Below are 22,204 nucleotides of genomic sequence, written 5' to 3'. Positions count from 1 at the left end.
ATAGACTAACAAGCCATTTAGTAGAGGAGCAATGAGATGGACAATAAATGCTGACCTTGCCAGTGGCATCCAGATTCTGAATTAGTCTCATCTTGTTCCTGAGACCTTGCATGCTGAGTTTCACTAATATTACACCAGTGACTGCACTTCAATAGTATTTTTGCTGTTTGTAACTTCCTAAGGACATGATAGGTGGTATACAAATACCAGTTCTTGCTGATTATTGCTATTTTCCATCTCTTATTAGAGAAGCCAAAATAGATGATATCAGTCAGACCAAAGAGACCTGAATGTGTTGGCTGCTTAAGGTTAAGCTTGTTTATTAATGTAGATTTAAATAAACTTGTGTGTTGCTTTTTAAATGAATATAGATATATAACTATAATAGATGTAATACTTATTTTTTTTTCCCCTAGTATAATGCAGTTGCTCGGAGCATTTCCCTCTCCCAGTGGTCCTGCCTCGCCATGCAGCCTACTCAATGAAGAGACACTAATCAAATACTCTAGGCTGACCTCAACCAGCAAGAACCATTTCCGATACTTTGTCTTGGACAACAGTATCATTTTAGCAATGTTGGAGCAGCCCCTAGGCAATGATCAGAGTGAGTTCTCAATCTCTTTCACACCAAGTACTTTTTGTTGTTGTGGTTAGCCGAGAAGCATAAATTTGAATTGTGTGGAAGCAATACCTGCTGCCCTTAGTATCGTGGCTCTCAGCTTGAGAATATTTTAACCAGCCTGATATAAACTAGGAGTATCCAAGCTCTTGGGATCTGAGTTGGTTAATGTCATGTAAGGCTGTTTTTAGGTCTAGATCATTGTGATATCACAAGAGCCAACTTGTATCTCAACTTCTTCATTGCGAGTGACTGGGTATGAACATTGTGGCGCCCCAGGGCACCAATGTCCATTGCACGATTAAATTTGGAATAAGCAGTACAATGATCCAATATGCAAGTTCATAACGTTAAAAGGATAAATTCCAAGAAAATGACAGGGCCTAATACTCAAGAAAAACTGGGTTGAAAACAGAAGACATACAACTGGTTACAAAACACAAAGGGTAAGTAAGTGCAGACTAAACAAGTATGGTCCTAAATGCATTAGCAAGACGATAGAGAATGAAATAATTAAAAGAAAAACTAATCTTAGTGAAACTGCTCAGACGAATGCAAAAACCTGCAAAGAAAAGTAAAGTGACTTATAAGATTAGCAAAGAGAAAAATCAAGTACTAGGGACTGTTGTAGCAGCAAAATGCTGCAGTAAGCAAGAGGGTTAGCAAAAAAATGAAATCTATTAAGGATGCGAGAGTGGAACTAAAAGCAGCTAATGTGAACGGGGGAGAGGGATATAGGTTGGTCTAGGTAGAACAACATGATCAGCGCAGGTTTGGTGAGCTGAAGAGCCTGTTCCTGTGCTGTACTGTTCTTTGTTCTATTCCAAATGATTTTCTAGAAATATTCACTCAGGAAGATGCTCATTAGAGGGATAAATATTTGATGAGTTTAAGGGTGGAGTTCGAGAATGGAATGAAGTGGATCACTCTTTCCAAGAGCCAGTGCTGTTATGATGAGCTGATTACCCTCCTGTGCTGCCTCCTGTTACCATGAACTTCTTTTGTGCGTTGGATTTTCCACCTTCAGGAGCATTTCTTCTGGGCTTCCTAAATTCCTGCACGTAATGCAAACGATAGTTCCTAGCCTGAGTGGCAGCTGCCTTGCTGAGCTGAGTCCAATAGTTTTATCTTGCAACTTGGTTATGAAGCTCACAACGAAGCTCTGATTTCAGCAATCTGAATTGTGCTTTTGCCTTGCCTTGCAAATCTGTTAGCAACTATAACTTGTTCATGTGTAATGCTTGGATTGCAAGAGCCTTTCTTCTTTGAAGGCTAAACATAGATTAGTAATTGGGAGTGGTGACAAAGAATGCTTAACTTTGGCTGTGTGCCAGCAGTTCATTAGTTGTTTGTGCCACTCCAGCAAGCACTCCTGTTTAGATCCATGTGCAGGATATAGTCAATTCTTGGGCTTTCTTGAAACAATGCTATGTTATCCAAAGACACTGTGAACGTGTGACTGAAAGTTTCCCAATACTGCCGGCTGTTTCACTCCCTGCTTTGTAACCTCAGACCTGCCCAAAAAGCAAATAACTTTTAAAATGTCCGGTCATTAGGAATATGATGTTATGGAATTGGGTGACTCAGGTGCATGCTGCAAGAGTGATGGATCATAGATTATTGCCTGTAATGTCCACTAGATAAATAAAGAGAAAATATATATTGGAAACACATGGTCACTCCAATGGGACATGTTGGGAGAGAAGACAAAAATACGTTTTCAGGAAAAGCACTTTGGGTTTCTAATCTCAGCCATGGTGCTGTGGGGTAGTCCCAATGTTTCAGAATGGTATTATTAGGAATGTGAGAACAGGGTCCTGTAGTCACCTACCTACTATGTAAGGAGGGGACAGAGGGAAAATACATAAACTTGTACACACTACACAATTTTTGCTGCACTTTAATGTTGTTGTGGGATTTGTTTTGTTTTTGCTTTCCCAACAGACCCTTGCCCCTCAGTTACAGTCCTGATCCGGGGAATGTCTGGGAGGCACGCATGGACTATGCAACTCTATCACCAGCCAAGGGGGTCTCGAGCAAGTCAAAAGGTTTGAATTTGATGCAGTGACACTATATTGTCTCGTGTGTTAACACCTCACTCTATCTATCAGTTCAACAAATAAGTTAATTGTTTTACTGAAACAATAAAAGCAGCACAATAAATCAACAATTGTAGAAAATTATGTTCATTGTGGAATCACTCCTAGTTAGAAAATACAGTGACAGCCTGTGCATTAGAGAATATAGACTGGAGCTGTTGCCAGAATAGTAATGCATCTTGATCAGCTTAGTGGCTGACAGTGTCAAAGGAGGCATCGTTGAAGCAAGAAGTGCCAGAAATAATTTGTGGTTCCTTGTTGAGTTGTAGATGAGGTGATTACAGCACTGTAACAGTACCTGTGATTTCACACACCGACATAGAAGTGTCATGATGCTCAAAATATTTTCAGTTCAACACCTGTAGCTATAACTTCAGCGAGCACCATCTATCAAACTGTAGATCTTTACAACTCACAAGGAGATTGGCCAGCTCGACAACTCTGGACAGACTGTTTGCTCAAGCAATCCAACACTAATCACACTTGCTCTGCTTCAAATATTTATCAATGTAATAACAACCCTCTACAAATAATTTCACTGGTTATTCTCAACACGAGCAATGTATATCGTTACGATCCATGTAGATACCCCTAACCTTTTCATAAAAGGCAAATTTCCCAGCAGCTGACAAAAATAACCAAAGGAAGAGATCTTGCATTTGAAGATTTCCATTACAACAAAGCCAACATTGGTCAAACCTTACAGGCAGCTAATACGCCAAACCAAAGAAAAGATATTTTTCCATTAACTAATCTACAACACAATCAAGAAATGTCTTGCAGTCTCTGCCCCACACACCTGGCAGATTACAATATTAAGTAACTCCTGGCCCTGCGACAGTATCGTTTCTCCTTGTTACACCAGGAGTGTATCCTTCAAAATTCATTTCACTTAGCCAGAGTCTTCCAGATCCAGTTTTCATCAGCAAGATCCAACTCAGTGACTCCTTTTTCTCTAAATTTCCCGCCTGTTCTGTCTCCTTCCTTTCAAACAGTAAATAAACTTCCAAAAGCATCCTGCTTTTTGTTAACACACAACAATCATTCTGCTTCTCCATGACGGTACACCTTGTCTCAGTGTTTTTGTACGTTTCTGTGTCAAGGTGTGAAAACTGTCATTTGTTTTCCAGAGGCTCCTGCTGTGAGTTTCTCCCTCCATGGTAATCAGATCACTTGGGCATGTCTCTGTGCTGTGGTGCTCTGGAATTCTGAATTTGACCTCAATGGGGACATTTTAAAACCTATTCATCTTGTAGGAAACTGCTTCATAATAGTCAAGATGCAAGTTCCTCTTTTCCTGGCGGTACAAGCAAGTGTGATACTGAGGTTTGCAGACTGCTTGCTGTTCCTGGTCTTTGTAGGATTAGCAGTTCTCAGACATAAGAGTTTCAGTTGATCTCCCCTTTTTACACTCTGTGGCGATTGTCCCTTTAAGGACAACACAGCAAAGCACACCCTGCCAGTGTGGAGAAGGAATAACCAGTCTGGCTTCCTGTTCCTGTTCACTGTTTGGTCAGTCCTGCTGGAAAGTGCATTTGTGGAAGGTGTGTCATTGGTTTGACTGAAAGCCCTCATGAACAAGTTGCTTTTGGACAACAATAAATGGAACGACACCCCAGCACAAAGCAGTGGGAGGAAAAAACCTTGCATGAAAGCTACTTGTAATGTAACTGTCGTGTCATCCACAGGCATTTGTTCCTGAGCCTCATCCAGCTCCTAAAGATGATGTAGGGATCAAGTACAATGTCAAACATCGGCCATTCCCTGAGGAAGTAGACAAAATTCCATTTGTGAAAGCTGATCTCAGCATTCCTGACCTGCATGAAATCGTCACTGATCAGGTGAGGAATAGAGATAGATCGACAATGAGGATGAGATCTATCTGTTGCCTCTTTATATTTGGGGATAACATAATCAGCGTTGATATCAGGGATGTCGTGAACATGGGCAATGTATCAGTAAGTTTGCAGATGACACAAACTGTTGGTGCGGAAATAGTCAGGAGGAAAGTGTTAGATTACAGGACAATATAAACAGGCTGGTCAGATGGGCAGAGCAATGGCAAATGGAATTTAACCCTGAAAAGTGTGAGGTGCTGAATTTTGGGAGGATTAACAGGCTCAAAGGTCCAAATGGCCACCTCCTGCTTCTGTTTTCTAAGTTTAAGCGCATGCATTGTTTGCCTCCTGCGTGAGAACTGAGAAGAAGGACCAGGTGTCCCATTGTCATATAAAACTGATGAAACATTAAGTCAGAGTCAGAACAGTGGGAAAGAGCGAGACCAGGACTGGGAAACACATACCTGTGAAGAAACTAAAATTGGGAGAGTGTTTGTGAGCAAACAAAATCAAAGAGTGACATCACGGAAAGCCATACATTGATCATTAGGCCAGTGGGAGTGGAACACAAACAGAAATGGTTATTTTTGCTTTTTTAAACAGTTGAATTGTGAGCTGTACCTGAATAAAATGTGCTCAACATAGGAGGATTGCTGATTTGTTTTGATGCACTTTATAAGATGGAAATGTGTATTAATCCCCACATTCACTGAACTCGTGAGTAGATCTGGAGGAATGTGGTCCTGCTATCTCAACAGATTTGTAATTTGGTCCTGCTTTCAATGTTTTTAAATATTTTGCCTGATGGAGCACTGCTGCCCTCTTGTGCCTGAAATGAATAGGGCTCGCAGTGCATCTGGAGGTGTTACCATTGAATTCACACAAACATAGAATCCCTACAGTGCAGAAAGAAGCTGTTTGACCCGTCATGTGCACTGACTGTCCAGAAGAGCATCCCACCCAAGCCCATCCCTCCACCCATAAGTCCTATTGTAGAAAGGATATTATCAAACTAAAAATTTCTTATGTTCTTATGTAAAAGAGTGCAGAAAAAATTTGCTAGGATGCCACCAGTACTTGGTTTCTCTTATAAGGAGAGGCTGGATAGACTGGAACTTTTTTCTCTGGAGCATAGAAGGCCGAGGGATGATCTTATAGTGGTGTATAAAATAATGAGGGGCACAGATCAGCTAGTTAATATCTTTTTCCAAAGGTAGGGGAGTCTAAAACTAGAGGGCATAGGTTTAAGATGAGAGGGGAGAGATACAGGTGCCCAGAGAGGCAAGTTTTTCACAGAGGGTGGTGAGTGTCTAGAACGAGTTGCCAGAGGTGGTGGTAGAGGCGGGTACATGAGTAAGATGGGTATAGAGGGAAATGGGCCAAATGCAGGCAATTGGGATTAGTTTAGGGATTAAAAAAGGGGGCAGCATGGACAAATTGGGCTGAAGGGCATGGTTCCATGCTGTAAATCTGTGATTCTATGCATTTACCATGGCCAGCTACCCAACCTACATATCTATGGACACCGAAGGGCAATTTAGCATGGCTGATCTACCTAACCTGCATATCTTTAGAAAATAATTGTGAACTCTGAATCTGGAGCAGCCTATCAGATCTCACCGATTTATGATAAATTCCATAACAGGGAAGGTCTTCTAAGCAGCTGACCAGAGAATTGGCGTCGCAAAATATCCCAGAAACACAACTTTTATTGCTAATACTAACAAAGCCATATTTATTGCCATCCCATAGTATACCTGAAGTTTGTATTATTCAGCACTTGCTAGACTATTTCAGAGGATATTGAGGCAGTCGTGTAGCTTAGACTGAAGCTAACTGTAGACTGGTCACCACTCTACAGGAAGGATGTGATTGTACTAGAGGGGGTACGGAGAATATTCACCAGAATGTTGTTTGGGATGGAGTATTTGAGTTATAAGGAGAGACTGGATAGATTTGGATTGTTTTCTTTAAAGCAGAGATGGCTGAGGTCGGATTGATTGAGGCATGTAAGATCATAATGGGTGTGGACAGAGTGAATGAGAAACAACTGTTCCCCTTGGTTGAGGGTCAGTCGTGAGGGGGCGTTGTTTTGGGGTAAGGGGCAGCAATTCAGAGGGGATTTGAGAAAAGCTTTTTCACTCATTGTTGTGGGATTCTGGAATGCACTGCCTGGGAAGGTGGTGGAAACTGGAAACTTTACAAACTTTAAAATATATTTGGATAAGCACTTGAAATATTGTAACATTCAATGATATGGGACAAGTGCAGGAAAATGGAATTAGCATGACTTTAGTGGTAGTTATTGCCAGTGCAGCCTCGATGGGCTGAAGGGCATTTTCTATGACTCTAATTGGGCTAGATCGAATATAAGTGACAGCTTCCCTTCCTTGAAAGAAATTATTGTATCATCTGGGAAGGGGTTTTATTTTAACAATCTAATAATTCTCATTGAGGTTTACTTCTGCAGATTATCAGAATTATTGAATTCTGTTTCAACAACTTGGCCTGCCAGCTGCATGTCCTATGAAATCGTTAAACTAGCATATTTGCTGTAAACCGTGGCTCAAAATGCGCACAGAAAATCCAAGTCACTGACATGGCTCCACTCATTTCCTCTTCCACAGGATCCTGGCTCATTCTCAATAAGTAGCTTTGTGTAAATCAAGACGAGTGTTTATCTGTGATCTTTAAAACAATTATCACTCACTGGAACAATTTCCCTCATTGAGTGGTCTGAGTTAATTACACTCCTGTGAGTGCAGAGTGTGCTCCTGTTAAAACAGAAATCCAAGTCTGGGTTTGTCTAAACCAGCTGAACTACAATTGAGCATGTTAAATTACATTTATATCGCTTCTGTGTTTGTGATGCTTTGGGGTAAGCAATCATGACTTGAATGTTCTTGTTTGAATCTAGCTTTGGATTTGGTGGCCATAGTATGTTTTGGAAATATCTTGCTATTAAAATGTGATGAAAAGTCACCATCTTATTGGATGCTAATTAGCGAGAAACTCACCATGGAGGAACAGTCAATCGAGGCTCCTCCCTAATGTGGATTAGGAAGGTAGAAAGACTTGCATTTCTACTGCACCATTCGCAACCTCAAGAAGTCCCCAAACGCAATGAAATGCTTTAGAAGTGTAGTCACTGTTTGACATGTAGGAAGATGTCTTTATACTCACTGTTATAAACTCTTGCAGCTGGAAGTTCAACATGAGAAGCTGAAGAACTTGATGGCCAAACAAATTGTCTATGAAAATGCACTGGAAAAGATCAGTGAAGAGCGATTGTCCAAGACCCAGTTCCCTGACCCAGTTACTGAATGCATCCCCCCTCCTCCAGCACAGGAGTTTCAAACTGCTCGGCTTCTCCTCTCGCACTTTGGCTTCCTATCTTTGGAGGCACTGAAGGTAATGATGGTTTTTCAAGACCTTTTGAAAGCATTATTAATTTTCGTTACTGATTTAAATCGTCGCTCCTCCTGTCTCCAACCTCACACTGGAAAAGCCCTGATTTACAGTGAGTGAAAAAGTCAGATTCCATTTCTATTCCAGGTCTTTGGTTATCTTGTGACTTATGGATTTCACAATGATGTATAAAATCTAACAATGCTGTTGTGGATTTTTATGCATGATTTATTCAACAAAATATTGATTCAAACATTTATTAACCGAATTCAACAAAATATTTACCCCACATTCATCGTATACAGTGCATGCAAGTCTAACCTATTCTGTGGTTTTGTACTCTGCATGCAAAGGTTTCCCTCAAAGTTCTGAACTATCTGTGGTTAGAATAACTGGTTGAATTTCCACACTCCTCCAATAAGGGAGTGTAACACTTGGACTGAATACAATCTGCACTTCGTTATGTGCACAACATTATAATAATAGTTCACACACACGCACCATGACCCCAATCTCCATCACTCAACCAGTCACACAGTATTGAGGGAGGAAAATAAACAGAGGAAAGGACAAATACACCAGAGCAATTACTGTGCAAGTCCTAAAAGTGATTGTCTGACTTTGAGAGACCACAATGAACAGTAAAGTTTACCCCAATAATCATGCCATCTTTATAGACAGCAATGTCGCCCACGTTCAGGAACATGCTTGGCTCCTTTTTTGAGCATTTACCTTAAATCTGCAGCTATATATGACAGGAACAGGAGAGGCCAGGCGCCCAGCAGGTTCAGTCTGGGATCCAAAGCCCAAAACACAATATTAACTAGGTGGTGTATAGAAAGTAGATGATGATGACTAGAACAATCTGGCAAGAAGGTAAAGCAGAATGGGCACAGGATGGGCAGCTTTAAGACTTGTTATTTATTCAAAATCCTTTTTGAAAATGAATAGGGGCAAGGCCACAAATTGGTCAGGAGAGAACGTAATTGCTAAAATTGGGTTTAAAAGACACTCAACATGTCATGTGCCAGCTAGTTGACACCTAGATCGGTGCTACTCACTGAAACCTCCTGGCAACAAACCTAGTTGTGTAATTGTGTATCTGACACTCGAGCCTCTTGGTCCTCTCCAACATCCCTCGCTCAAATATCCAAATCTGAGTGAATCCAATCCTTTATTAAAGACATCAGTCAAATCTCTGTAGCATCCACATTTTTGCAGACTATGAAGTCTCAGCTCTCTGATCCTACCAGAGGGCTTTTCACCTGGATAACATTTGATTTTATCTAAAATTACCAGCAACCTTTCAAAAGAGAATTTAAATAATTCTGGAAGGAGAGTGTGGAACTCTTCCATCTCTCTCTCACGCACACACACCTATCCACTTCCCACTCTCTGCCGATAGGCAGCAGGTGGGTGACTGCACTTTCTGACCTGGTGGACACCCAACTTGCCCACAAGTTCTCTAAGTACCTAGCATGGGTATTTAAATAATGTGATCACTTACCATGGATTTTCAGGGGTATGCTGTCCATTGTTCCATTTACGTGATGGATGTCCTTAACATCTGGTATTAGTGCAATCATTTACTTTCCCATCCAGTCTCCCTTTGTTCTGTTCTGATCAGCAGTTTCCTAAAACTAGGTTTGGAATTCTGAATTTTGAAATCATTTGTGTATTCTGCTCGTGTCTCTAACAGCACAATGAGCGCATCGTCACCATGTGGACTGCAGCAGTTCACAGCAGTGGCTCGTTCAGGGGCAGCACGATGGCACAGTGGTTAGCACTGCTGCCTCACAGCGCCAGGGACCCGGGTTCAATTCCCAGCTTGGGTCACTGTCTGTGTGGAATATGCACGTTCTCCCCATATCTGCATGGGTTTCCTCCCACAGTCTGAAAGAAGTGCTGGTTAGGTGCATTGGCCATGCTAAATTCTCCCTCAGTGTACCCAAACAAATGCCAGTGTGTGGTGACTAGGGGCTTTTCACAGTTACTTCATTGCAGTGTTAATGTAAGCTTTCTTGTGACTAATAAATAAACTTTAAACCACCACCTTCTCAAGGGTGATTAGGGATGGGAAATAAACACCCCATGAATGAATTAAAAGGGAAGGATTTTGGGATGTCTGTTTATGCAGTTGTATTTGAGTGTTCCCGTTTCCTATATGTGACTGTATGCTCCTTTTTGTGCTCATCTCCGCCAGCCACCCCACAATATTGCTCACTGTTCTACATAAACCCATTTACATCTGTGTTTGTACACTTCTCTAGGAGCCAGGTAATAGCTGTCGTCCTCCTAATCTCATTGCACTTGATTCCACTCTTGCGGGCTTTTTTGATGATATTGGGTACTTGGATTTGCTGCCCAGCAGGCCTTTCGAAACAGTCTTCATATTTTACATGAAACCTGGACAGAAAACCAGCCAAGAGGTAAGGACCTTTCTTCTGTAAGCAAATTGGTTTAAAAATAAAGGAAAATGACCCTTGTGATCCTTTACTCTACTGGAATGTTAGCATCTTTGGAAAGACCAACATTTGTTGTCCATCCCTAATTACCCTTGAGCTGAGTGACTTGCCATTTCAGAATTATTTAAGAGAAAATCACATTACTGCGGATCTGGAGTTACATGTAGGCCAGAGCAGGGAGGAACAAAGTACAGCTCTCCAAGCCTCTGCCAATCATGATGTCCTAACTAAACTAAAAGAAACCTGCCCTTACTCAGTCCATATTCCTCTCTTCCCTCCCTATTCATATACCCATCCAGATGCCTCTTAAATGTTGCTTATGTGCCTGCTTCCATCACCTCCTCTGGCAGCAGGTTCCAGGCACCCACTACTTTCTGCATGAAAAGCTTCCCCTGCATATCTCCCTTAAACTTTCCCCCTCTCACTTTGAATCTGTGCCCCCTTGTAATTGACACTTTCAACCTGGAAAAAAGCCTCTGACTATCCATCCTGTCTGTGCCCCTCATCATTTTGTAGACCTCTATCAGGTCTTCATCTTTCCAGTGAAAACAATCCTAGTTTATTCAACTTCAGAGCCAACACCCCCAAGACTAGGCAATATCCTGGTGAACCTTCTTTGAACTTTCGCCAAAGTTTCTACATCTTGTAGTGTGGTGACCAGGACTGCACGTAATACTCCAAATGCAGCCTAACCAATATTTTCTATAGCTGCAACGTAATTTCTCAACTCCTGTCGTCAAAGCCCTGGCTGATAAAGGCAAGCATGCAGTATGCCGCCTTAATCACCTTAATTCTCTGTTGCCACTTTTAGGGAACTGTGGACCTGTACGCTCAGATCCTTCTAAATGCTAATGTTAAGGGTTTTAAGGATGATGACTGATTTCCTTCATTAATGAACCTGATAGTTGCATGGGCACCATTATTGATACTAGCTTTTCAATTCCAAATATATTAATTAAATTTACATTCCACCAGCTGCCATGGTGGGACTTGAACCAATGCTCCAGAGTGTCAGCATGAGCCTCTGAGCTACTAGTCCAGTGCCATTACCATTATGCCACCAGCTCTCCTACATCACATTAGGGAAATGGAAACCTAATTGGAGCAAATGCTGAAATTAAATCATTGTCTAAATTCACTGTAATACTCTATATTTGTTCTTATAGACTAACTGTTCATATTGTGTGTGAATGTTCAACATCTTTATCCAGTTTCTGCTTTATCCTCATTATGGCTCATGAAATGGTGTGGCGCTCATATTCAGCTACCCTTATTCAGTCTTGCAGATCTGTGTGTGTGGTTGCCTCACTGTATGGTGAAATGGCTGGGGTCATGGCTGTTGTTCCATTTTAAACTTTCTTTCATGCTGCTGATTGTTACATACCCAGGATTGATCTTAGCTGGAGTAAAATGGAGCTGGCATCCTATAAGTATCTGCTCAGATTCTACAAGTATCTTTGCCCAAGCTCAGTTTCCAGCTCTAGTTCCAGTCCCCAGGCTTTTTTGATTTTTTTGTTACCAGCAGCTGCTGCTTCAGGCTGCATACCAGGATCTCCTTTACCTGAATCTCGTAGCACAACCTCTGCTGTCCCTTCTCCAGGTTGTGCCAGGCCGTGTCTTCCTCAATGATGTATTCTTGCTGTGTTCACTCTCGAAATTTAGGTCTTGTTTCTGGAAACAACTTCAAAACTATCCAGTTAAAGCAGCTGCTCCTGAGGATTTCCGTAAGGGTTTGCAACCTTTAAGAGCATATCAAATTTAGTCTTTGGGGTTGGGTTGTGATCAAGAAGGCGAATGGGATGCTGGCCTTTTATAGCGAGGGGGATAGAATATAAAAGTAGGGAGGCCTTGCTGCAACTGTACAGGGCACTGGTGAGGCCACAGCTGGAGCACTGTGTGCAGTTTTGGTTGCTGCACTTGCGCGAGGATACATTGGCCTTGGAGGGAGTGCAGAGGAGGTTCACTAGGCTGATACCAGAGATAAGGCGGTTGGACTATGAAAAGAGACTAAATAGACTGGGTCTGTACTCGCTGGAGTTTAGAAGGATGAGGGGGGATCTTATAGAGACGTATAAGATAATGAAGGGGATGGATAGGGTAGAGGTAGAGATATTCTTCCCGCTTAGAAAGGATAGCAGGACTAGAGGGCACAGCCTCAAGATAAGCGGGGGCGAGGGGGTGCAGTTTAGATCCGAGTTGAGGAGGACCTTCTTCACTCGGTGGTGAATCTCTGGAATTCTCTGCCCATTGAAGTGGTGGAGGCTACCTCACTAAATATATTTAAGTCACGGGTAGATAGGTTTCTGATAGACAGGGGAATTAAGGGTTATGGGGGGGGAAATGGAACTGATCCACTTCAGATCAGCCATGATCTTATTGAATGGCGGGGCAGGCGCGAAGGGCTAGATGGCCTACTCCTGCTCCTATTTCTTATGTTCTTATAAACAAGATCAGGTCATGGTAATCTTCCTTGCCACTGGTATGTTCATTGCAATTCAGATGCTGCTGCACAGGGTGAAATAGGGAAGGAATGTTGGTGGTGCAGACTGCACTCTGAGCAACTCCAATTCTTTTCATTGGGTCATCTGGAGTAACTACCATCCACCCGTACCTCAGGAGTTTCTGTGCTGGCTCCTCTTATCCCTGTTGTTGCCCCTGTTTACAATCAGCAATTTTTAAATTCTTGTTGACTGTGGATGCATGAAGGAAGTCAGCAGCTATTTTCAAAACTGAACGTTCTTTCCAATGAATGCGACGGTTTCCTTCTTGTAAGGAGTTTTGAGATGCCCCTCAATATCTTGTTCCTCTGAGGTTTGAAATTTACAAAGACAGCATGTGTAAATGCATTCTGGTTATCTTTGCCATATTTTTCAGCATATTTTTGACCTTCATTATTGACAGGTCATTCATCTGCATCTTCTGTAAACTCCATCCTTTGTTTCCCGATCCTGAACCACATTTTTTACAGTAAGCTGAGCCTTTATTGTCTTGGTCCCAGCACGGCTAGCCTGGGCCTGACCACAGCTGCTTTTCAAGCTTTCTCAGCAGCTGCTACTTTCTGTTCCTTTTAGACTTTATGTTGGGCCTGCTTCAGAATCTGATTCACCTCAGCCCAATTTAATCTGCTGTTTTCCAGCGAGGTTCTTCCCGTTCATGCTGGATAGTTTCCCTTAACAATGTGTAAGGACAAATCTGCAGACTGTCCATTCAACTACACGGATCCTCAATGGAACCAGTTCTCCAGTATACCTTTTTAATATCAAAGCTTTTCTTGGTAAACGTTTCTTGTACCAATGAAACTGTTTCCAGTGCTCACCACTGTTTTCACCTGCTGCCCATCAATAAAGGTGTGATCCAGTAATGCTGAGTTTAATGACAGTTGATCTTCGGACTGTGACTTGAGTCTTCGCACACTTTCCGTACCACATGGAAACTTTTGCCCATGTTTAGCTTTCCGTTTGATACATTCAGCTTTTCTTTTCTTTTTGTAATTCTGACCTGGAACTTGTTTTTTTTTCCCCCCAACAAACACTTCCAGTGTGGCTCTTTTTGCCACAGTTCCTGCACGTAATATCGTAGTCCCAGCAATCTGCTGCTCAGTGCCAGGTTTCTCACACCAATGGCATTTGCGAGTTTGTGTCTGTTGGATTTTCAGCTGACATCTAATGAATTCCTGTACTCGAGCTGAACCGTTGAGCAGCTTAGACTGCTAATTCCATGGGTACAGCAACTTCCAAAGGTTAGGTTGCTTGCTGTAAACCACTATTGAATAGCCTCACCCTTTAAGCCACAAACTAATCGATCTCTCATGGTGTTGTTCAAGACATCCCCAAATTCAGTGTTCTGTTAGTCTTGTTAAGGTAACTACAAACTGTGTGATTGATTCACTTTGTTGGTTATGCTTATGGAGCCTAAACCTTTTGGCAATGACTAAAGTTTTCAGTGAACAGTGGCCCTGCAATATTTCCATCCTTTTGTGCTATGTTTTCTTGCCTGGTTTTCCAGCTTCTTTTCTCCCCAAAACAAGGCAAACCTGAGCTCAGCCTGTTTTCCTTTCTATTTTACAACACCCCAGCTCAAAATTTCTTGTTGCAGGGTATTCACTGGTACTGTTGCAGATCTTTTGGACAGAACACATGACGAGTTTCTTTCTCAAGTTGTTTTCCCCAGAATCTTTGATTATTTTTTGGTTCCTTTGGAGACTACAACCATTGTTTGGCACTTCTCCATTGCCAACTTTTGTGTAGCGATGATTTCAATTATTTATTCTTCTGTTGAGTATCTATATGCTGTCAGAATTTTTCCACTTGTTTTTTGGAGTGGTTGCAAGTGTAGTTTGATCGCCTTGTCCCAATTTTCTGTGTGATGGTTTTTTTTAAGGATATCCTGGAGCCTTGAAGGTTTAAACAAACGGAGACTTTATTGAAAGGATGTGAACACTACAAGCTGCCACGATAATCTGCCTATTTGCCCGTGCAAAGAGCTGACATTGTCATCAGCAACGTCACAAGATTGATCTCTTAAATTGCCCCTGTCCAATGTGAAGCTGCCAGTGAGAAAACTCAACTGTCTATAAATAACTTAACGCAACAAGATGAGCATGAAGTTTGTGATTGGCCTGTCAGGGTGCAGTTTTAAGGTTGCAGTTAACAATGTTTTTTCTTCAACATATAATTTATCATCTTTGTGTTAGGGCACCCAATCTATAACAAACCAATAATTCTCTCCCAACATATCTAGATAGGTAGTTTCACAATTTGAAAATGCACAGTGGTAGATTGCCCTTCTAGAAATGGGGTGATGCACAGTGAAACCAAATTAATGGCATAGTGGACAGTGAAGAACGTTATCTCCAATTGCAACGGGATCTTGATCAATTGGGCCAATGGGCTGACGAATGGCAGATGGAGTTTAATTTAGACAAATGCAAGGTGATGCATTTTGGTAGATTTGAACCAGGGCAGGACTTATTCAGTTAAACATAGAACATTACAGCGCAGTACAGGCCCTTTGGCCCTCGATATTGTGCTGCCCAGTGAAACCAATCTAAAGCCCGTCTAACATACACTATTCCAATATCATCTACATGTTTATCCAATGACCATTTAAATGCCCTTAATGTTGGTGAGTCCACTACTGTTGAAGGCAGGGCATTCCATACTCTCATTATTCTGAGTAAAGAACCTATCTCTAATATCTGTCCTATATCTATCACCCCCCAATTTAAAGCTATGTCCCCTCGTGCCCACCATTTCCATCCGAGGAAAAAGGCTCACACTGTCCACCCTATCTAATCCTCTGATCATCGTGTATGCCTCAATTAGGTCACCTCCTTAATCTTCTTCTCTCTAACGAAAACAGCCTCAAGTCCCTCAGCCTTTCCTCATAAGACCTTTCCACCACACCAGGCAACATCCTGGTAAATCTCCTCTGCACCCTTTCCAATGTTTCCACATCCTTCCTATAATGCGGCAACCAGAACTGTACGCAATACTCCAAGTGCAGCCGCACCAGAGTTGAGCCAAACTCAATCCCCCTATCAATAAAAGCTAACACACTGTACGCCACCTTAACAACCCTATCAACCTGGGTGCCAACTTTCAGGGATCTATGCACATGGACACTGAGATCTCTCTGCTCATCCACACTACCAAGAAATTTACCACTAGCCCAGTAGTCTGTATTCCTGTTACTCATTCCGAAGTGAATCACTTCACACTTTTCCGCATTAAACTCCATTTGCCATCTCTCAATCCAGCTCTGCAACTTATCCATGTCACTCTGTAACCTGCAACAACATTTTGCACTGTCCATAATTCCACCGACTTTAGTGTCATCCACAAATTTACTAACCCATCCTTGTACGCCCTCATCCAGGTCATTTATAAAAATGACAAACAGCAGTGGCCCCAGAACAGATCCTTGCGGTACACCACTGGTAACTGAACTCCAGGATGAACATTTCCCATCAACCACCACCCTCTGTCTTCTTACAGCTAGCCAATTTCTGATCCAAATTGCCCTCAATCCCATGCCTCCATGTCTTCTGCAAAAGTTTACCATGGGGAACCTTATCAAACGCTTTACTGAAACCCATATATACCACATCAACTGCTTTACCCTCATCCACCTCTTTGGTCACCTTCTCAAAGAACTCAATAAGGTTTGTGAGGCACGACCTACCCTTCACAAAACCGTGTTGGTTATCCCTAATCAAATTATTCCTTTCTAGAGGATTATGAAGCCTATCTCTTGTAATCCTTTCCAAAACTTTGTCCACAACAGAAGTAAAGCTGACTGGCCTATAATTACCAGGGTTGTCTCTACTCCCCTTCTTGAACAAGGGGACAACATTTGCTATCCTCCAGTCTTCCGGCACTATTCCTGTAGACAGTGACGACCTAAAGATCAAAGCCAAAGGCTCTGCAATCTCCTCCCTAGCATCCCAGAAAATCCTAGGATAAATCCCATCAGGCCCAGGGAACTTGTGTTTTCATACTTTTCAGAATTGCTAACACCTCCTCCTTATGAACCTCAATCCCATTTAGTCTGTTAGTTAATGTTAGGGTACTGGGGAGAGTTACAGAACAGAGATCTAGAGGCACATGTTCACAGCTCCTTGAAAGTGGAGGCACAGGTGGATAGAATGGTGAAGAAGGCATTCAGCATGCTTGGTTTCATCAGTCAGAACATTGAATACAGAAGTTGGGATGTCTTGTTGTAGTTATACAAGACATTGGTATGGCCACACTTGGAATACTGTGTGCAGTTCTGGTCATCCTATTATAGAAAGGATATTATTAAATTAGAAAGGGTGCAGAAAAGATTTACTAGGATACGAGGATGGTTTGAGTTATAAGGAGTGGCTGGATAGACTGAGATTTTTTTTTCCAGAGCATAAGAGACTGAGGGGTGATCTTATAGAGGTCTGTAAAATAATGAGGGCCACAGATCAGGTAGATAGTCAATATTTTTTCCCAAAGGTAGGGGAGTCTAAAACTAGAGGGCGTAGGTTTAAGGTGAGAGGGGAGAGATACAAAAGTGTTCAGAGGGGTAATTTTTTCATTCAGAGGGTGCTAAGTGTCTGGAACAAGCTGTCAGAGATATTAGTAGAGGCGGGTACAATTTTGTCTTTTAAAAAAGCATTTAGATAGTTAAATGAGTACAATGGGTATAGAGGGATATGGGCCAAATGCAGGCAATTGGGATTAGTTTAAGGGTTTAAAAAAAGGCAGCACAGACAAGTTGGGCTGAAGAGCCTGTTTCTACACTCTGACTCTATTAGATTTGAACTCAATAAATGTGTTTAATTTTCATTTTATTGCATTTAGGCAAATATTTTGAGCCAGTAACCTATACTGAAGTTCCAAGTTAAAGCCAGACCATTCACAGCATGTTGAACATTAGCTGTGCAGATACATGGATTTGGGCCTGTGTCTGTGGGAGTTTGCGCATTCTCCCTGTGGTTGCGTGGGTTTCCTCCGGGCGCTCCGGTTTCCTCCCACACCCCAAAGATGTGCTCTTAGGCTGATTGGTTTTACCAAATTGACACTATTCTCCCCTGAATCTGGCTAAGTTAGGGGTTCCATTCGTAGATATGCAGGGTAGAATAGGTGTAGGGCGATGCGGCGGCACGGGCTCGTTGGGCCGAAGGGCCTGTTTCTCGTGCTGGGTTGTTCTTTGTTCTTATTTACAGCATGGCAGACTCGTGTTACGATGCTACGTTGAGAGTGTGTATCATGAGCCAAGCCATTGACTGTACGTTAGCATTTGATGATTCGTGGCCTTGTATTCTACGTACCATAAAATAGCAGAATGAAACGTTGCCGTTGGCCTTTACCAAAATCATTGCAAAGTAATTGTAAGTGCTTTGCTGGGGCAAGAATATACGCAAAATATAAGAAATTGGATCAGGAATAGGCCACTCGGCCCTTCAAACTGCTGATCATAGCTAATGTCACCTTGGCCTCAGCTCCACTTTTCTACTTGTTCCCTATAACTTTAAAATCCCCTTTTAGTTCAAAAATTTGTAAATCAGCTTTGAGTATGTTCAGTGACTGAACTTCCTCGGCTCTCTGGGGTAGAGAATTCCAAAGATTCACAACTTTTAAGAGAAGGGATTTCTCCTCATCTCTGTATTAAGTGGATGACTCTCTTCCTTGGCTTTTCAGATTCTCAAGAATATGGAATCCTCCGGTCATGTGCAGTCCCATTTCTTGGAATTTCTCCTGTCATTGGGATGGCCGGTGGATGTTGGGAAGCACCCAGGCTGGACTGGACATGTGTCAACCAGCTGGCTAATTAACAATGGCAATGGCAGTGAGGGGAAGGAACAAGGTATGTGGGGAAATAAATCGACACTCAAACTCTGACCTTAAAAATACAGTTAGGACCACAGCAGAAGTTATTGCTGAGCAAACTGAACCCCAGAATGAAATCGTATCTCGCTGATCATAAAACCGTTTTCATTGTGAAAATGAGGAGGATTGCCCCCAAAAGCATAGAATTCCACCACTACCTTTAGAATTTTATTAATGGAAAGATTTATTAAAAAGAAAATACTTAAGCACACAATGTTAAAGTTGCACAAAGCAATTTTACAAAACAACATCTCCCTCCCACTCATACTCTCTCTCACACATACAAGCACACACACACGCACATACAAGTAAACTACCTTCTTGGCAACAATTCCTTACAGGTCTTAACCATACAAATGTAGTAATATTACCCAAGATAAGGAATTGTTGTCACTTTAAGGGTACATTGCATGACTTCCCAAACCTTCCACTCTGATGTGGAATTCCAAAAGCAGGTTCAGAAACAAAAGACTTCTAGTTTAACATTGGGTGGCTGCCTTCAATTCAAAGTTCTCACAGCAGTTCACACACACGAGCTAGCCTTCAGAGCTTGCTCTCAGAGCACCTTCACCCCCCTGGCTGAGTGAGTTTCCTCCGAGTGCTCTGGTTTCCTCCCACAGTCCAAAAGATGTGAAGGATAATCCTAAGGGCTTCTGCAGGTATATTAAGAGCAAAAGGTTAGTAAGGGATAAAATTGGTCCTCTTGAAGATCGGAGTGGTCCACTATGTTTGGAACCAAAAGAAATGGGGGAGATATTAAATGGGGTTTTTTGCATCTGTATTTACTAAGGAAACTGGCATGGAGTCTACGGAATTAAGGCAAACAAGCAGGGAGATCATGGAACCTATAACTAGGATCTGGATGATAATGTAGTAAATTGGATCAGCAATTAAAGGGGAGGAGGTGTTTGCTGTCTTGAGGCAAATCAGAGTAGATAAATCCCCAGGACCGGACAGGGTATTCCCTCGGACCTCGAAGGAGACTAGCGTTGGAATTGCAGGAGCCCTGGCTGATATATCTAAAATGTCGGTAACCCCAGGTGAGGTGCTGGATGATTGGAGGATAGCTTGTGTTCTTCCTTTGTTTGAAAAAGGCTCAAAAAGTAATCTGGGAAATTATAGGCCAGTAAATTTGACGTCAGTAGTAGGTAAATTATTGGAAGGAGTACTAAGAGATAGGATCTACAAATATTTGGATGGACAGGAACGTTTTAGGGAGTGTCAACATGCGTAATAGGTCATGTTTAACCAATCTATTAGAGTTTACAAGGAGGCTACCAGGGAAGTGGATGAAGGGAGGGCAGTGGATGTTGTCTACGTGGACTTCAATAAGGCCTTTGACAAGGTCCCACATGGGAGGTTAGTTAGGAAGGTCCAGTCGCTAGGTATACATGCAGAGGTAGTGAATTGGATTAGACATTGGCTCAATGGAATAAGCCAGAGAGTGGTAGCGGAGGATTGCTTCTGAGTGGAGACCTATGACTAGTGGTGTGCCACTGGGGTCAGTGCTGGGTCCATTGTTGTTTGTCATCTATATCAATGATTTGAATGATAATGTGGTAAATTGGATCAGCAAACTTGATGATACAAAGATTGGAGGAGTAGTGGACAGTGAGGAAGGTTTTCAAAGCTTGTAGAGGGATTTGGACCAGATAGGAAAAATGGGCTGAAAAATGGCAGATGGAGTTTAATGCAGACAAGTGCGAGGTATTGCACTTTGGAAGGACAAAGCAAGGTAGAACATACAAGGTAAATGGTAGGACACTGAAGAGTGTAGTAGAACAGAGGGATCTGGGAATACAGATACATAATTCCCTAAAAGTGGTATCACAGATAGGGTCGTAAAGAGTGCTTTTGGTACATTGGCCTTTATAAATCAAAGTATGGAGTGTAAGTGTTGGAATGTTATGGTGAGGTTGTATCAGACATTGGTGAGGCCGAATTTGAAGTATTGTGTGCAGTTTTAGTCACCTAATTACAGAAAGGATATTAATAAGATTGAAAGAGTACAGAGAAAGTTTACAAGGATGTTGCCAGGATTTGAGAAACTGAGTTACAGAGAAGGGTTGAATAGGTTAGGACTTTATTCCCTGCAGCGTAGATGAGGGGAGATTTGATAGAGGTGTATAAAATTATGATGGGTATGGATAGAGTGAATGCAAGCAGGCTTTTTCCACTGAGGCTAGAGGAGAAAAAACTATAGAGGACGTGGGTTAAGGTTGAAGGGGGAAAAGTTTAAAGCGAATATTGGGGTGGGGGGGGCGGACTTCTTCACACAGAGTGGTGGGAGTGTGGAATGAGCTGCCAGATGAAGTGGTAAATGTGGGCTCGCTTTTAACATTTAAGAAAAACTTGGACAGATACATGGATGAGAGGGGTGTGGAGGGATATGGTCCAGGTGCAGGTCAGTGGAACTAGGCAGAAAAATGGTTTGGCACAGCCAAGAAAGGCCAAAAGGCTGTGCTGTAGTGTTCTATGGTTTTACGTGCTGATTACGTGCGTTGACCATGCTAAATTCTCCCTCAGTGTAATGGAACAAGTGCCAGAGTGTGGCATCTAGGGGATTTTCACAGTCACTTCATTGCAGTATTAATGTAAATCTACTTGTGACACTAATAAGTAAACTTATCTTTCCTGAAATATATTTTTCCCCTTCTTGCCAAGTCCCATTATCTTCAAACATTTCTGTGAACAGAATTTCTCTAAATACAAAAATCTTTCATAATGCCTATTTTGCCTCTACTCTTGCGTCAATAACATTTAATATATATTTCCTTATTTACTCACGAAACGTGCAAATGTTCCTTGTCCCCTCTGGAATTCCTTTCTAGATTCGACAAGTTTTCCATTTATCTCTCCAATGCAAATTTTAGATCCAGCCTATTTATTTGTAACTCAGACTCGACATAACCTCTCATCACAAATGCATAACCTACCACCTTTAACCTTTATCTCTTTGACCTCACAGACAATCTCTCTGTGAGATTGAGTTAAGAGAGAGTTAAGAAGGGCTAAAAGAGGACATGAGAAGACTTTGGCTGATAGGATTAAGGAGAATCCTAAGGCGTTCTATTAGATATGTTAAGAACAAAAGGTTGGTTAGGGCAAGATTAGGGCCAGTTAGAGACAGCAGTGGGAATTTATGTGTGGAACCGGAAGAGATTGGAGAGGCATTGAACCAATATTTCTCTTCGGTGTTCACGCAGGGGGACATAAATGTAGCTGTGGAGAACACTGGGTTACAGGGTTGTAAACTGGACAGTATTGCAGTTGATAAGGAGGATATGCTAGTTATTCCTGAGGGTTTGAAAATAGATAAGTCCCCTGGGCAGGACGGGATTTACCCTAGGATTCTCTGGGAGGCAAGGGAGGCGATTGCAGAGCCTCTGGCTCCGATCTTCAGGTCGTCGTTGGT

General features: G+C 42.1%; 1 protein-coding gene across 7 annotated transcripts in view; it reads left to right on the top strand.

Annotated features, from left to right (window-relative positions):
- Nucleotides 1-22,204, top strand: part of ralgapb (Ral GTPase activating protein non-catalytic subunit beta) — a 126,841-nt gene that overhangs the window by 91,323 nt on the left and 13,314 nt on the right. For all 7 annotated transcript variants that reach the window (XM_080204567.1, XM_080204573.1, XM_080204572.1 and 4 more), the window contains 6 exons: nucleotides 417-604; nucleotides 2,564-2,667; nucleotides 4,407-4,559; nucleotides 7,758-7,967; nucleotides 10,235-10,393; nucleotides 18,601-18,766. In XM_080204567.1, the coding sequence (XP_080060693.1) occupies nucleotides 417-604; nucleotides 2,564-2,667; nucleotides 4,407-4,559; nucleotides 7,758-7,967; nucleotides 10,235-10,393; nucleotides 18,601-18,766 (980 nt within the window). The remainder of the gene's footprint in view (nucleotides 1-416; nucleotides 605-2,563; nucleotides 2,668-4,406; nucleotides 4,560-7,757; nucleotides 7,968-10,234; nucleotides 10,394-18,600; nucleotides 18,767-22,204) is intronic.

This window comes from Carcharhinus amblyrhynchos, chromosome 16 (genome assembly GCF_965287045.1).
Source record: "Carcharhinus amblyrhynchos chromosome 16, sCarAmb.v2.hapA, whole genome shotgun sequence".
NCBI lineage: Eukaryota > Metazoa > Chordata > Chondrichthyes > Carcharhiniformes > Carcharhinidae > Carcharhinus > Carcharhinus amblyrhynchos.
The sequence above is the reverse complement of the archived record's forward strand: the minus strand, read 5'-3'. Positions and strand labels throughout refer to the sequence as shown.